At 43.3% G+C, this 13945-nt stretch overlaps 2 protein-coding genes across 6 annotated transcripts in view; both read right to left on the bottom strand.

Annotated features, from left to right (window-relative positions):
- telo2 (TEL2, telomere maintenance 2, homolog (S. cerevisiae)) overlaps positions 1–5196 on the bottom strand; it is a 10414-nt gene extending 5218 nt beyond the window's left edge. The window contains exons 1-9 of the mRNA XM_007577999.2: positions 4499–5196; positions 3421–3698; positions 2346–2414; positions 1716–1863; positions 1541–1643; positions 1405–1473; positions 733–874; positions 403–539; positions 18–153 (exon numbers count right to left, since the gene is read on the bottom strand). Coding sequence (XP_007578061.1) covers positions 18–153; positions 403–539; positions 733–874; positions 1405–1473; positions 1541–1643; positions 1716–1863; positions 2346–2414; positions 3421–3698; positions 4499–4842 — 1426 coding nt within the window. The 5' untranslated portion in view covers positions 4843–5196. The remainder of the gene's footprint in view (positions 1–17; positions 154–402; positions 540–732; positions 875–1404; positions 1474–1540; positions 1644–1715; positions 1864–2345; positions 2415–3420; positions 3699–4498) is intronic.
- An 826-nt stretch (positions 5197–6022) lies between these two features.
- rab11fip3 (RAB11 family interacting protein 3 (class II)) overlaps positions 6023–13945 on the bottom strand; it is a 30620-nt gene continuing 22697 nt past the window's right edge. For all 5 annotated transcript variants that reach the window (XM_016664044.1, XM_016664043.1, XM_007577994.2 and 2 more), the window contains 8 exons: positions 13041–13076; positions 12876–12969; positions 11622–11866; positions 11120–11201; positions 10902–11039; positions 10662–10817; positions 10065–10205; positions 6023–9579 (listed from right to left, as the gene is read on the bottom strand). In XM_016664044.1, the coding sequence (XP_016519530.1) occupies positions 9466–9579; positions 10065–10205; positions 10662–10817; positions 10902–11039; positions 11120–11201; positions 11622–11866; positions 12876–12969; positions 13041–13076 (1006 nt within the window). In that variant the 3' untranslated portion in view covers positions 6023–9465. The remainder of the gene's footprint in view (positions 9580–10064; positions 10206–10661; positions 10818–10901; positions 11040–11119; positions 11202–11621; positions 11867–12875; positions 12970–13040; positions 13077–13945) is intronic.

Raw genomic sequence — 13945 nt, 5'->3', positions numbered from 1 at the left:
GTCAGGGTCAGGGTCACGGTCAGGGTCAGGGTCACGGTCACGGTCACGGTCAGGGTCAGGGTCACGGTCAGGGTCAGGGTCACGGTCAGGGTCAGGACACACGCTGGGGGTCATGAGAGACAGCAGCTCCTGGGTTTCTTCATTCTGGTCGTACTGTCACACAAAAACAGCACAAAGTTTCAGAGTTTGATTATTTTAACTTTATTTTCTTATTGTAACTTTTTCTTGTATTATTACATTAATTTTATTTTTGCTATTCTCATTATTTTGACGTTTTTCTCCATTTTACTTTCTGTTATCCTGAAGCTCCGGTCCTCCTCCTGTCCTCTCTGCCCAGCTTCCCTGTCCCTGCTGAGGCCACAGCATCATGCTGCCACCACCTGTCAGATATTCAGATTGTACCTCAAACTTGAGTTTGGTGCCGTTGAGATCCATCCGTGCGCTCAGACACTCGCCCACCACCATGCCCAGAGTCCTGATGCCGACCGCGCTGCTGTCCAGGTGGCTCTGCAAGCCGCCCAGCAGGCACTGCAGGAGGTCTGACAGAAAACAATGAGCTGAGTGAAAAAACAACCCGAGTTGCTAAAGGTCACAGAGTGATGGAGGAACAGATGAGGAAGAAAAGAAAACAGCCAGAAAAATTGCAACTAATGTCGCAAGACTTTCTGATGTTGTTCAGAACTGGAATAAATCAGAAGATCATCAGAAGTAGACGACGTTTTCATTTTGCACCTGAGCGAAGCTCCTGCAGCTCGGCGTCCGTCAGCAGGCTAGCAGCTAGCAGCAGCGTCTTGCTAACGTAGAGCTGCTGCTCCTGAGGCGTGTGTTTCACCGCGCTGGGGTTGGCCCAGGCCTGCGACACACTCCGCAAAACCTGAAGACACAGAGCAAACGCCAGGCAGCGTTCAGAAACATTTACAACAGACTCCAGCAGGAGGCCTGGGAAACATTTTTACTGTTTTCATGGAGGAATTCTTCCATTTCATTCTCCTAGAGTTTAACTCTCAACTCATATTATTCTGAATTTATTTTCATACTATTTCAACTTTATCATCAAACAACTTTTTTCATGCATTTTACCACTTTATTCTCGGATTATTATGACATTATTTTCGTATTATAATGACTTCATTCCAATATTATTACAATTATTCACAAATTGTTTCTACTTTATTGTAATATTACAGCTTTCCTCTCGTGCTGTCATAACTTCATTAAGCTAAATATCGTGTCGGTGCAGCGCTTTAGCATTAGCTTCAAAGAAATAAGATGTTGGAACTGTGCTTTTGCTGCAACATGTGATGCTAATCACATATAAAATGGTAAAGAGTATAAAAGTTGAACTGTATAATTTTGTCTTTGCTTTGAAATCTAATATTTTACAGTAATCATAGAGAAACGGACCTGGATGAGGAGTGGCCTGCGATCCCGGTCTGAGGCGAGGTAGCCGAGGACAGTCCTCAGGACGCGAGTCTGGAAACAAAACACCGTTAAAAACAACAACAGGTTATATAAACACATATATTCACTGCTGACCTACCTGGTACTTATACTGCAGCAGCAGCACTTTATGAGTCAGCACAAACTGAGCCTTTTTATTGGTTATCACCAGATTTCCAGCGATGCGGCTGAAGGCGTCCGGGCTGGAAATGGACCAAAGACAGAATCAGAACCTGCCCTCACCTGGTGCCTGTTCACCTGTCTGGACGGCTCACCTGTCGGCCGCCTGAAGCAGGCCGGTCAGCACGCTCTCCATGCAGCGCTCCGGGACGTCCTGCAGCAGCTTCCAGCTCACCCTCTGCCACACCATGTCTGAGCGCGTGCAGACGGCCAGGCGGGGCGCCATCACGGCCAGAACCGGGCCTGAACAGACACAGCAGGACGGGGTTTACTGCAGGACGGGGTTTACCGCAGGGGGCGCTCTAGAGCAGAACGTGGAGCTCAGAATGTCAGCGGTTTACTTCCACAGTTCACCGACAGCAGCCATTTTGTTCATGTATCTTTCTCTTACACATTGTCCACATATTTTGTTTTTGTTGGTCTCCATGGGTTCGCTATGCATTGGGCTGCATTGGGCTAACAAGATGGCATGAAAAAAAACTAAAATAAAATTCATATTTGGGTTAATAGGATACAGACAAAAGAAACCGGATTTTGCCAAAATTGGGTTTGAGCAAAAGAGACATTGTTTGGTTCTTTTTAGTCTCTTTTGCTGAATATGAACTCTAGTCTTCGTCCAGAAATCAAGTCATCTCTTTATGATGCCATATTTTTCCTCAGGAAGCCATTTTTCACATCTATTCGCTGCCATTAAATCTGTCAGCCTGTCCTGGTTTTAAACTCACCGCTGTGACCTTGGAGGCAAACTTTCCCAAGTGTCTGAGCTACGAATGTCAAAGAGCAATCGACCCCATCTGTGGAAGACATCAGAACAGCTGAGTGAACATAGAGATGGACAATCAATAACAATAAATATAACACATCTGATGGGATTAATATAAAAACATATGGAAGCATATTATGACATCAACATCAGATTCATAAAGTCATAATTACCTAACTGCCAACTAAAATCAGGTGAGGCAACGTTTACGCTAAATGAATGTAACAACTACTAAACAGGAAAATGATTAAATATTTCTGTAATATTGTCAAACAATAACTGTAAATTTTAAATATTAAATTTACATAATCAGATGGACCAAAATATAAAGTTCAGCAGTAATTTTAGTATTTAAGGATCAAAATGACAATCATTCAAATAAGGAACAAAAAAATAAAATCAGGCAAAAGAAAATTTTTCTAAATCAGTTTCTTTCAATAAAACATGTATTAAACTTTAATAAAAAACTGCAGGTGAATATTTGGTTAAAACATGTTTGTTTTTCATTTAGAGAATCCAGAAATTTTACTCAAGTAAGAGTAGCAATACTTTATAATAAAATTATTCAAGTAGAAGTAAAAGGTACAGCGCAGCAAAAATACTCCTAAAAGTAAACTATAATACTGTAAGTAAATCTAACTACTAGTTACTAATGAACTCGGCTCCGGTGTCCTAGCAACAACCTGCTAGCTAAAATGGCGCCAACGCCAATCTCCGCTAGGTAAAGTGGCGCCAACGCCAATCTCCGCTAGCTAAAATGGCGCCAACGTCAATCTCCGCTAGCTAATCTCCGCTAGGTAAAGTGGCGCCAACGCCAATCTCCGCTAGCTAATCTCCGCTAGGTAAAGTGGCGCCAACGCCAATCTCCGCTAGCTAAAGTGGCGCCAAACAATCTCCACTAGCTAAAGTGGCGCCAAACAATCTCCGCTAGCTAAAGTGGCGCCAACGCTAATCTCCGCTAGCTAAAGTGGCGCCAACGCTAATCTCCGCTAGGTAAAGTGGCGCCAAACAATCTCCGCTAGCTAAAATGGCGTCACCTCTGAGGGCGCGGCAGGTCCTCTCCAGAACGGCCAGCATCTCCGAGGCCAGTAGCGGGTAGAACCGCTGGGGCGTGAACAGCGGCCGGTTGTTTGGGTGCAGCCTGTTGGCGGTGAGGTCCGGCAGAGCGGCTAACCGGGCTAGCAACGTCTCTCTGAGCTGGGCCGAGTCCGACGGCACCGAACCGAGGCAGAAGGACCACAGCAGGTCCGCCAGGCGGCCGCTCTGCAGGAAGCGCTCCGTAACGCTGACCAGGCGGTCCAGACCCGCGCTGGGCCTGCAGGGAGCGGACAGAGGACTTCATCAGCCAGGTCTGGACGATAAACTGCCCCAGACATTATTGCAATAAACGATAATATTGTCGTTTTGATGCAATTTTCAACTAATACAATAATAATGGCTTATAATAATGGCTATGAAAGATCAATTAACTTTAGTTTTGTACAGAACAGAAACATTTACACTGGGACTGGCAGATTTCTTAAAGGTACAGTATGATGTTTTTCTAGGCACATATTTACATTTTATACTATAATCAAGTAACTATGTTTCCTTCAGGGAAGGAAATATCCAAAATAAAACAACCAAAATCTATACGTAAAAATGGAAATAAAAACTACAAAAGACCTGAACCATAAATAATGATAAAGATAAAGATTATCTAGTCTTTAAACAAAATTACCCTTCAAGAAATATCAGACTGTAAATTATCCGGCTCATTTTAATGTAGGATTTAAAATACCCTTTCCTTTCTTTGCATTTTGCAGTGCCTAAAGTACATAGAAAAGGCAAAACTCTGAAACAAAAAAATAAAAAAGGACATTTTTGAGTATCATGAATCCACTTTTCAAACTCAGAAAAAATGAATTCATTAAAAATGTCTGAGATCAATCTCCGATTTTTTTTTCTTTTCTAGCAAATATCTGACTTTTCAATCTCTGAAATTTTATGTTTTCTAGAAGAACATGTTTGAGATTTAGCTCAAAAGTTTAGTTTATTGCTCTTCCTTCATGTCCCTGATATGTCGTCGTAGTTATTAATATTTTAGATAAAAAACAGATCATTAGCTCGTCTCACCGGAGCTGGGTCACGGCCTCCATCAGCACCAGCAGCGCCTGATCCGGCGGCCCCTTCAGGAACAGCGGGTCCCACAGCTGGGAGCGCTGGGCGGCGGACAGGCTGTGGGTCCAGTCAGCCTGGAGCTGCCCGACCAGAACCCGCAGGGTTCGGCTGTAGTGGGTCCTCCGGAACTCCTCCCGCTCCGCCGCGGTGCACCTGCTGCTTTCAGCCCCGTCATCTAAATAAGAGTTTAGCGTTTCCAGGGCGTCAAAAACGTCTGTATGATCCGCGGAGGAGGAGAGCGTCCGGAAGCACTGGGCCACTTTCAGCCGAACCTCCGAACTTATCGAACCCGACTCCATTTATATTAACATCTAACTTAACATCTTGCTGAGAAATGAATCCATAAAAATAATACAAAAAAGTTTCCCCTCTAATTCAGGAAAAGATGTTTCGGTGTGATTATTCTTGATTATTCTCGGAATCATATGATGCTGATTTCAGTAAATGATCAGTTTAACTTTAGCTTCGTCAACTCAACTTGCTAAAAACGTGCAAAATGCATCTAATTAAACATCCACCAACTCGTCCAGTCATAGAACTACAACTACAACATTTTATCAACAGCTAACATTTGAAGCTTCAATGGAAATATTGTGGAAAAACGTGAAATATCGACAGCATTTGATTCTCCGGCGTCCTTCATCAAAACACGCCCGGAGAGTGCAACAGCTGTAACTTTGGTTCCGGGTGTCCAGTTGTACCGTGATGGTTATGATTTCGTCGCTTGTAGTTTTTCATGACTTAATTGTTTTGTAAATGTTTTTTTAAATAAATTAGTGCGTCTGCATCGTTTGATTGGAAACGTTTAGGGGGAATAATTATGAGAAAAGTTATTTGGGTCTCGATCTTCATTTTAACTTAACTCATTGGGCAATAATGTAGATCGAAGACAATGTAATCACAATAGTAAAAAATATTTACCCTTTTATTTAAAAAAAACAACCTATTTTAGCTTTTGGCAGTTGTGATCCTAGACCAAATTTACAAGTGCTGGCAAAGTGCGACCAGAACAAATGGAAGGAAAACTAAAAACACAAAAAGTTATCTTTATTATTTTAAATTAAGCAAGTCAAAAGGCCACTTGTGGCTCTGGAGCTGCAGAATCCTGATTCTCTCTCAATAAGTCTTTATTATTTTTTTTACTTTACTGCTAAAATAAAAACTGAAGGTGACTTGCTGCATTTTTACTGAGGAAAACTGAAACATTTCTCTTTGCTGGACTATCTAGTCAGTGTGCATTAAAAACTTTTATTACCTCCAATTAATCTGAACTAATCTTTCACACCAATATGGCTTTCATTTTAAAATCTGTAAAAACATTCAGTGCAGTAAATATTTCCAACCAGCAGGTGGCGCTAGAGGCTTAATGTCTAGTCAGTAAAGTGATTGTTGGTGTTAATCAGATTAAATGCATAAATGTCAAATTATGACAAAGATGTTGCAGATTTTTTAAGTGCTTAATAAAAACAAAACAGTTCATTTTATTCCATTTATTTATTCTATTCTTACTTCCACTTTTTACCTTTAAATTCTCTTACAATAAATGACATATTTCCCCAGTAACAATTAGGAGTAAATCATTTGTAGGGAGCTCCAAAAATATTATACAGCTGTACCCAATACTGTTATAATTTATACATTAATTATACATTTATCTTTGAAAATAGGAATAAATTTACTTCTTACAGATTCTCTTTTCTACAGTATTTGCTTCCCGTCCTTCTCCGTCACACAAGCTGAACACGACTGATGGCGACGCCTTCAGCAAACCTTCAGACACGTTTGAAGGAAACGGGAAAGAAGTCCGCAAAAATGTTTATATTTACAGCTCAGATGTTTAACGCACAACTTAAAACCAACTGACTTTACCCAGGGGTCATCAGGTTCAGAGAGAGACAGTGTTTAGACTACAGGCAGAGCCGGACCAAGGTAGAAGCAAACCGAGCACCAGCTTAGCACCTTAGAGGCAACAGACAAGCAAATTATTTTTGGTTTAAGAGGCTAACATCTTAGAAGTAGCATTAGAAGAAAAATATTTTTTGTAACTGATGGTAGTTTGGGGGCCCAAAATCAAGTTCTGTCAAAGGCCGCAGATTTTTTTGGACTGGCTCTGCTACCATGTCAGTTTCTTTCAGAAAAAATTCAGAACAGGATCAGTCTTTGGTAATTTTAAAACCAGGAAATAAGATGATGGATCAGGTCAAAGTGCAAATCTAATCTACAAAAAAAAAAAAAATAATACAGGCATAATGAAACACCTAGATGCGTCTACGTCGTATTTTCACTCAAAGAAATCAGGAATTATTCAACTTTAAACCTTTTTTCACCCTTGTGAAAGCCAGGAGGTTTTAAAATGTCATCTTACTGATGGTGGCTCAGAGACGTACAAGAACTCTGGGCATCCATGCAGGACCCGACTCCCTCCGGGAAGACAACAGGAAGAACTTCACGGAAGAGCGCGCCGACCTCAGGCGGCCATCTTGTGCAGCTCAGCTAACTCTTACCTCGCTAATAAACTCTCCCGCCGTGTTATCGGTGTCAATAAATGTGAATTCAATAAAGCACAAACATATTTGTTTCAGCAGAACAGGTCGGTGTGAGCCGTCGACGAATAAATACCGGCGTGAGACGAAGAACCCCGACGGAAACTATACACGCTACATGCTACAGGCGACCTCCGTTCCTCTGCTGCGACTAGAAAAATACCTAGAATCTAGAATGAGTGTAGAAAAAAACTTTACAAGACATTTACATCCAAGGCCATTGTTTTTTTGTTTTTGTCTTTTCCTTCATGGAGTGGCGAGTGAAGAGCAGTGAGAAAGAGGCGAACAGAGTGAAAAAACGAGGAAATCTTAGACGTACTGGTGTCAAAGGTCGTGATATAAATCCACATCCAGGTCGGCGTTGGAGTCCAGAATCAGTTCATGATGTCTTCATCCAGCAGAAGAAAAGAAGAATCACCTCCATTAATTTCCTGCATTATTGCTACAAAAAACGTCTGAAATCTCCAAGCTTGATGCTCGGAGTTGCATTTAAAGAAACGCTGCAGAATCATCGATGGTTCGACTCAACATGGCGTCGTAATGTGATACTTTTCGCTCTTCAACAGATTCCTACAAATTATCCCTTCATAACATTTCATCCCACTTCCAAAAACAACAAAAAAAACAAATCATAGTGCAAAACATCCGCTAAATTCTTAACATACAACTTGTCAAAATGCCGGCATTTCATAGTTGCAGTAAAAACGTTGAACTTTCCTGCTTCACTCAGCAAGACGACGCTGGGATCAGGCGGGCTGTACTGGGATGGTCGGGATTCATTTAAAGGGACAGCGCAGAATTACTGAACTGAGGTCCTGATGAAGGGCTATGAGCAGTCAATATCTTACCCTACAGTGTCATGCTCACTTGGAGTCCTAATACAGAGTAAATCCAGAGTTAGCTTTAGCCTCAAGCTAACCGTTACATTGAGTTAAGCTTTTTTTCTTTTTAAACAAAAACTGCTGAGTTTGTAGATGGAGAACTAAAGAGGTGGTGTGTCTCCAATAATCTTCCTGTGTGAAACACACTGATCATAACAAGTACCAGACACACAAACAAATCAATTTATATAAATGTTTAGCTTCTTACATTGCTTTAAAAAAACAAAACAAAAAAACACAATCCCGACTATAAATGCTTCAGTTTTTCCATTCTTCATAGGCGTTTCACACAGGAAGACTATTGGTGGTGCACTGCCTCCAGCCTCCATGCAAACAATGATCATCTCTGTTCAAATTATCAATGTGATTTTTGTGAATTTGATTAATCTTTGGAGGTTACCTGCTAATTCTTTTCGTAGTAGCCATTAGCTTCACATTTTTCAGACAGGAAGACTTTTAGTGGCGCACCGCCTCCAGCGATCTGTCTCTGTAAATTACTGTTTAAAGGTTAATAAGATTCACATAAACCCAACTGATGTTTTTGGAGGTTAACGGCTAATGGCTAACTCGTTGGGATTAGTTTCTGGGGACGAGTTCTCTGGATTTATCCTGAATCGTTGCGGACAGAGAGAAAGAGGAAGTGCTTATTTTGCGCAGCTGGCCCTTTAAATGTTTGTAGTGCTGCTCCAGCCCACCTGACATCCAGGACCCTGTTTCATTGTAAACATAAACCAAACAATAAATCACTTCTTTCATCTTGTTAGTTTTCTCCCCTACAGGAATGATTGTTTTATGCTTTTCACCGCATTTAGTGTCGCCATCTTGGTTCACACAAACACAGAAAAAGCAAGGGAACGTTTCTCACACACACACACACACACACACACACACTCTCTCTCTCTCTCTAAAGGAAACCCTGGAGGAGTTTCTGGTCAGGAGAAACCTCCCTCATCGGGTTGAGCTATAGAAACGGACCGTCGCTGACCCGACCTGCGCTTCATGCGGTTGGTGAAAACACGACTCAGCCTGGGTTGGGTTTCCTCGGGTCGGACCGAGTCACTCGCGGTGCGCTCAGCAGAATTAAATACTTTGATCAACCCTCCTTTAAGGCGTTTTGGTAGAACTGGCGGATCGGTTTTAGGTCGATTAGAAGCCGATTGGGAGTAAAGAAGGATCTAATCTACGCTTGCATTTCCACATTCATCCACCAGGGGGGGCTCGGGTTCCTCCAGCCAAATACATGGAAGTCACCAGAACCCAACGGCGCCAACACACACATCCACACAAACCGAAAAGAAACGAAAACAAGCTCATCTTTTACTGACAGCCTTGGACTCTAGAAATTTATCGTCATTTTCTAATCCAGTTTGGAGTCATGAGTGTTGAAAGAAGGTCCAATAAATTAATTTTTACATCCTCCCTTGTTTTCCTGGTTCCAGATGTTCGATATAAATAAGTTTGCAGCCTGTGGAGCCGGCGGCGCCCGTTCCTAATCGGACTATTTGACCTCCAGGATGGAGGGGTTGGACTCCATGATGGCCACGATGATCTTATCGATGTAATCCTGGAGCCGGTAGTTGATCTCCTCCTGTTTGTGAACGGCCTCCATCAGCTGCAGACAGACGGACAGAAGTTGGTCATAAACACGAAGCTGACACAGAAAAACTTGAGACCAATGCATCCAGGATCTACAGTCGATCACGGATCTTTAAAATTTCTGACCTGCCGGTTCCGGTTCTGGATGAAACTGATTTTTTTTGTCTGAAAAGTTGCTACATACAGCAACAGAATTTTACTGGAGTTTGTCCAACAGTAAGTAGATCATTATTACAGAGGTTAAAAGCTCGAAACTATAAAACTAAACTTCCTCTGATGTTCTCCATTGAGCCTTCCTGTTATCTGCTGAAGTCTTGCTCTCTCTCTCTCTATTGCAGCCAGAATAAAACAAATCCGTCTCAACATGTCACCGTTTCCTTCTAAGCAGTTTCCTCCATCTTTGTTTTTAAACATCAAACTTCTACTGTAAACGGCGAACCGAGTCGTCACTCTGTTAGTTTTTACCGACCCGTTTCTGATTCGGGTTTGTTTTAAACTCACTTCGGCCCGAGACACGGAGCTGATCTCAGCGGCCAGGGAATCGGAGAAGGAGGCAGACATCAGGTTCTTGGCTCCCTGGATGCTCAGGTTGATGATCTGTCCGTTCAACTCGTCGTTCTGCTCTTTCAGAGTTCGGTTGTCCTGGAAACAAACCGTCAGATTTTAAAACCTGTTAACACCAACTGAAATTGGGCCTCTGTCTCTTTAAGAAGTCCCTGCTCTTTCTGAAGCTCCGCCTCCAGGAAGTCGTCCCAACATGGCTCCTCTATTAACCCTTTAACGTTTTTACCAACGTTGCTCTGAGCAGCAGCTCCTATAATGAGCTCAGCAGCTGTTTGCTAATTGCTGCTGGCTAGTCTGAAGGAGCTGATGTGGGAGGAGCTGCGCCTGGAAGGCGGAGCTAAGGCCAACCAGGCGTTTTAACAGCAGAATGGTTGCCATGGAGATTAAAGGATTTCTCAGACATGATGAAAGAATCAAAACTCCAGGCTCGTTTTTAACGAGGGAAAAACATAAAAACACGATGGAAAGATTAAAGTTAATTTTCCATGTTACTGTCCCTTTAAGACGCTGCAGCAGAGCGGGACATTTGTTCACCTGTTTGAGTCTTTTGATCTCCTGCTCCAGCTCAGCCTCCCGGGTCCGGGTCTGGTACTCCTGCAGCCCGGCGCCGGGGGTTCGGCCCCGCTTGGCCTCGGCCTCCAGCTTGTAGAGCTGAAGATGCTCCAGCTGCTTCCGCAGATCTTCGATCAGCTGAGGGGAACCAGAGAAACGTTAGAATCTGCCTAGCAACAGCTGAGTCCTGCTGCAGAAGCCCCGCCCTCCGGCCCCGCCCACCTCCTGGGTGCTCTCCTTCTCCTTCTGGTTCTGATGGCGCTCGTGACTCAGCTTGTCGGCCATCTTCCTGCGGGACTCCGTCTCCTCGTTCAGCCGGTCGGACTGAGTTTCCACCTCGTCTTCGAGCTTCCGCTTCTCCTGGAAACCAGAAAGAAAGGATGAGCAACCGGAAACGAAATCAGACAACAGAACGAGAAATGAGATGAAACCCGTCCCACCTCCTCTAGTCGCTCGATGTTTGCTCTGAGGCAGGGAACGCAGGACCGCAGCTCGCTGTTCTCGTCGTCCAGCTGCTGCAGCCTGAGCGACAAACACTCGGAGTCATTCACCAACGTTTCTGCTTCGCAAAACTCAGATTATTAATTTGGCTTTAAAATATGAAGACAGAAGTAAAAAATTACATTTTCTTAAGTCTTGAAAATAAAACATTTATTTTGTTTATGCTCCAAATAAGTTTTATGAAAATTTATTTGAAACTAAAAAACAGTTAAAAACTTCTCAGATTAAAGTTCTTTTTTACTGCTTTTTCAAATATTTTCTTTTTCAAATCTTAATTCCAACTTTCCATTTTCTTTCCAGTTTCCAATGTTTAGTTTTTTTTTCCACAGTTGTCCTAAATAATCTTAAACTGAGTTTATGGCCCCGATTTCTCTCCATACTCCAGATTATAATCCCGGCTCAGCAGCAGGTCTGACGCCAGGCCGTGACCCGTCTCCTCACCGGGCCTGGGCGTTCTCCAGCTCCAGCCCCTTCTCGCGCTCCAGCTTGCACAGCGCCTCCTTGTGGCGGCGGTTCTCCTGCTGCAGCTGCTCGTCGGCCTGCAGCTCCTGCTCCTTCAGCTGCTCCTCCAGCGCGTTGGCCCGGTGCACCAGCTGCAGGTTCTCCTGCCGCAGCCGGGCGTGCTGCTCGCCCGACGCCTCCGACTCCTTCTCCAGCTCCGCCACGCGCCGCTCCAGGAGCAGCACCTGGGAAAGGTCAGAGGTCAGGACCAGAGACTGGGCGCTGGATGTAAACTAGAGATATGAAACCTTCAGTTTATGATGATTCTATTCCAACTTTTAATTCAAAAACTACTTTTTCTGTTCAATCGGTCCAGAAATTCAGCTTAAATTACGTGGAAAAAACTGTAAAAAAATAGAATATTTATTCACAGGGGAAGCATCATGGAAAATAAACTTTTCTGACTTCCTGTCAGGTTTTAAGGTTTTTTCCTCATCAAGAACAAACCTAAAGAGTCGCCTTGATTCTTTCATGCATGTTTGAGAAATCCTTTAATCTCCATGGGAACCATTCAGCTACAAAACGCCTGGGTGGACCTAGCCCCGCCTTCCAGGCGCAGCTCCTCCTCAGAGGGGCAGCATTGCATGGCGGCCATTTTATAGCACAATCGGGTACCTGCGTTACCTTCAGTTGTTATAAAAATGTCATTTATGTCCAATATAAAGAAATTTTGCTTCCTGATTTATCACCTTGAAATTGGGCCTGTTTCTTTAAGAAGCTCCGCCTCCTGGAGGCCAAGATGGCTCCTATATTAACCCTTTAACGTTTCTACCAGCGTTGCTCTGAGCAGCAGCTCCTATAATGAGCTCAGCAGCTGGTTGCTAATTGCTGCTGGCTAGTCTGGAGGAGCTGAGAGGGGAGGAGCTGCGCTTGGGAGGCGGGGCTTGGTCCACCCAGGTGTTTTAACGGCTGAACGGTTGCCATGGAGATTAAATGATGCATGAAAGAATCAAAGCACTTCAGGTTTATTTTGGATGAAGGAAAAACATTAAAAATAGAATTTTTTTTTAAAAAAGTCTGATTTTACTGAATAATACATTTTTTAAATTATTCAAATTGTACGAGTGACAACGATATGCAGTGTGCAGTAAAGTTACACAACTAAATCGCATTTTAAAATCTTTCAGTATTTTGAATTGATTTGCAGTCCCGTTGCCAGGAATTGATCGATTATTGAATGTTTTTTATCGTCACCTTGTCTGTGATGTCGTTGTCGGCGAGCTCCAGGATGTCCCGCGTCAGGTCGCTCATGGTGTCCAGAGTCATGGAGCTGTTCTGCAGCAGATGCCTGTGGGAACCAGGAGAGTCAGAGCGGCGCTCGCCGATGGCTGCTGACCCGACGGAGAGCGCTTCACTCACCTCGCCACCTTCTTGCTGGAAAGCCGCTTCCCGGCGCTGCAGGGAGACAGGAAACACGGTGAGGGGAGAAACGGTCACCAAAATAAAGCTCAGCGACTCACAGCAAACAAACCGCCGCAGGTTTACGAGGCTAAAGGCTCTGATGGAGGAGCAGATTCACATGACAGAAATATAAAATACAAGTTTTAGATTCATCATCAGGACTGATGACGAATCAGTAAAACTGAAAGCCTGATTGGTCTGTTGATTCATGTTACCAAGAGTTCCTTCACAGTTTTAATGTCCAGATTCTTTAAGTTTCCCAACTTAAACGTTCTGGTTTAAGTTGGATGAAACTGAAGAACCAGCAGGAAACACGGCAGGTTAAATCAGAAACCTGAGCGACGAAACAAAAAGGAAACCAGGACAGAAACAAGGAAGGAAACAAATATTCAGGCATAATTTTTTTTCGTTTGTCCACCTGGATTTTCAGATTTTGCTCTTAATTTTTCAAGCTTCATTCCACATTTTTCTCCAGGTGGTTTAAAAACCTGGAGTCTAAATTGATCCTGAATCAGCAAATCTGCTCCAAAACCAGCCGGTTCTGTCCAGCCTTTACAGTCATGAAGGAAACGAACAAAACAAACTTTACTTCAAATAAATCAGACATATGGCAACGGTTGACGGTCATCTTTCATCAAAGTAAACTTTGTTTTTAACTCATGAAACTAAAGCCACAAAAAGAAGCTGGGATGGAAACAAAACGGGATCAGAACTTTATAAACGTGAGGATGTTCAGCACAGCACACCGAGTTTCTACCAGTTAGCATGCAGACATGAGGGGACATGCAACCTAATCAGCACCGCAGACATGAACAGCAGCAGCAGCAGCAGCTCCTGCAGCAGCAACAGCTCCTGCAGCAGCA

Source organism: Poecilia formosa, unplaced genomic scaffold (assembly GCF_000485575.1).
Source record: "Poecilia formosa unplaced genomic scaffold, Poecilia_formosa-5.1.2 Scaffold463, whole genome shotgun sequence".
NCBI lineage: Eukaryota > Metazoa > Chordata > Actinopteri > Cyprinodontiformes > Poeciliidae > Poecilia > Poecilia formosa.
Note: the sequence above shows the minus strand (reverse complement) of the source record. Positions and strands in the feature narration are given on the sequence as shown.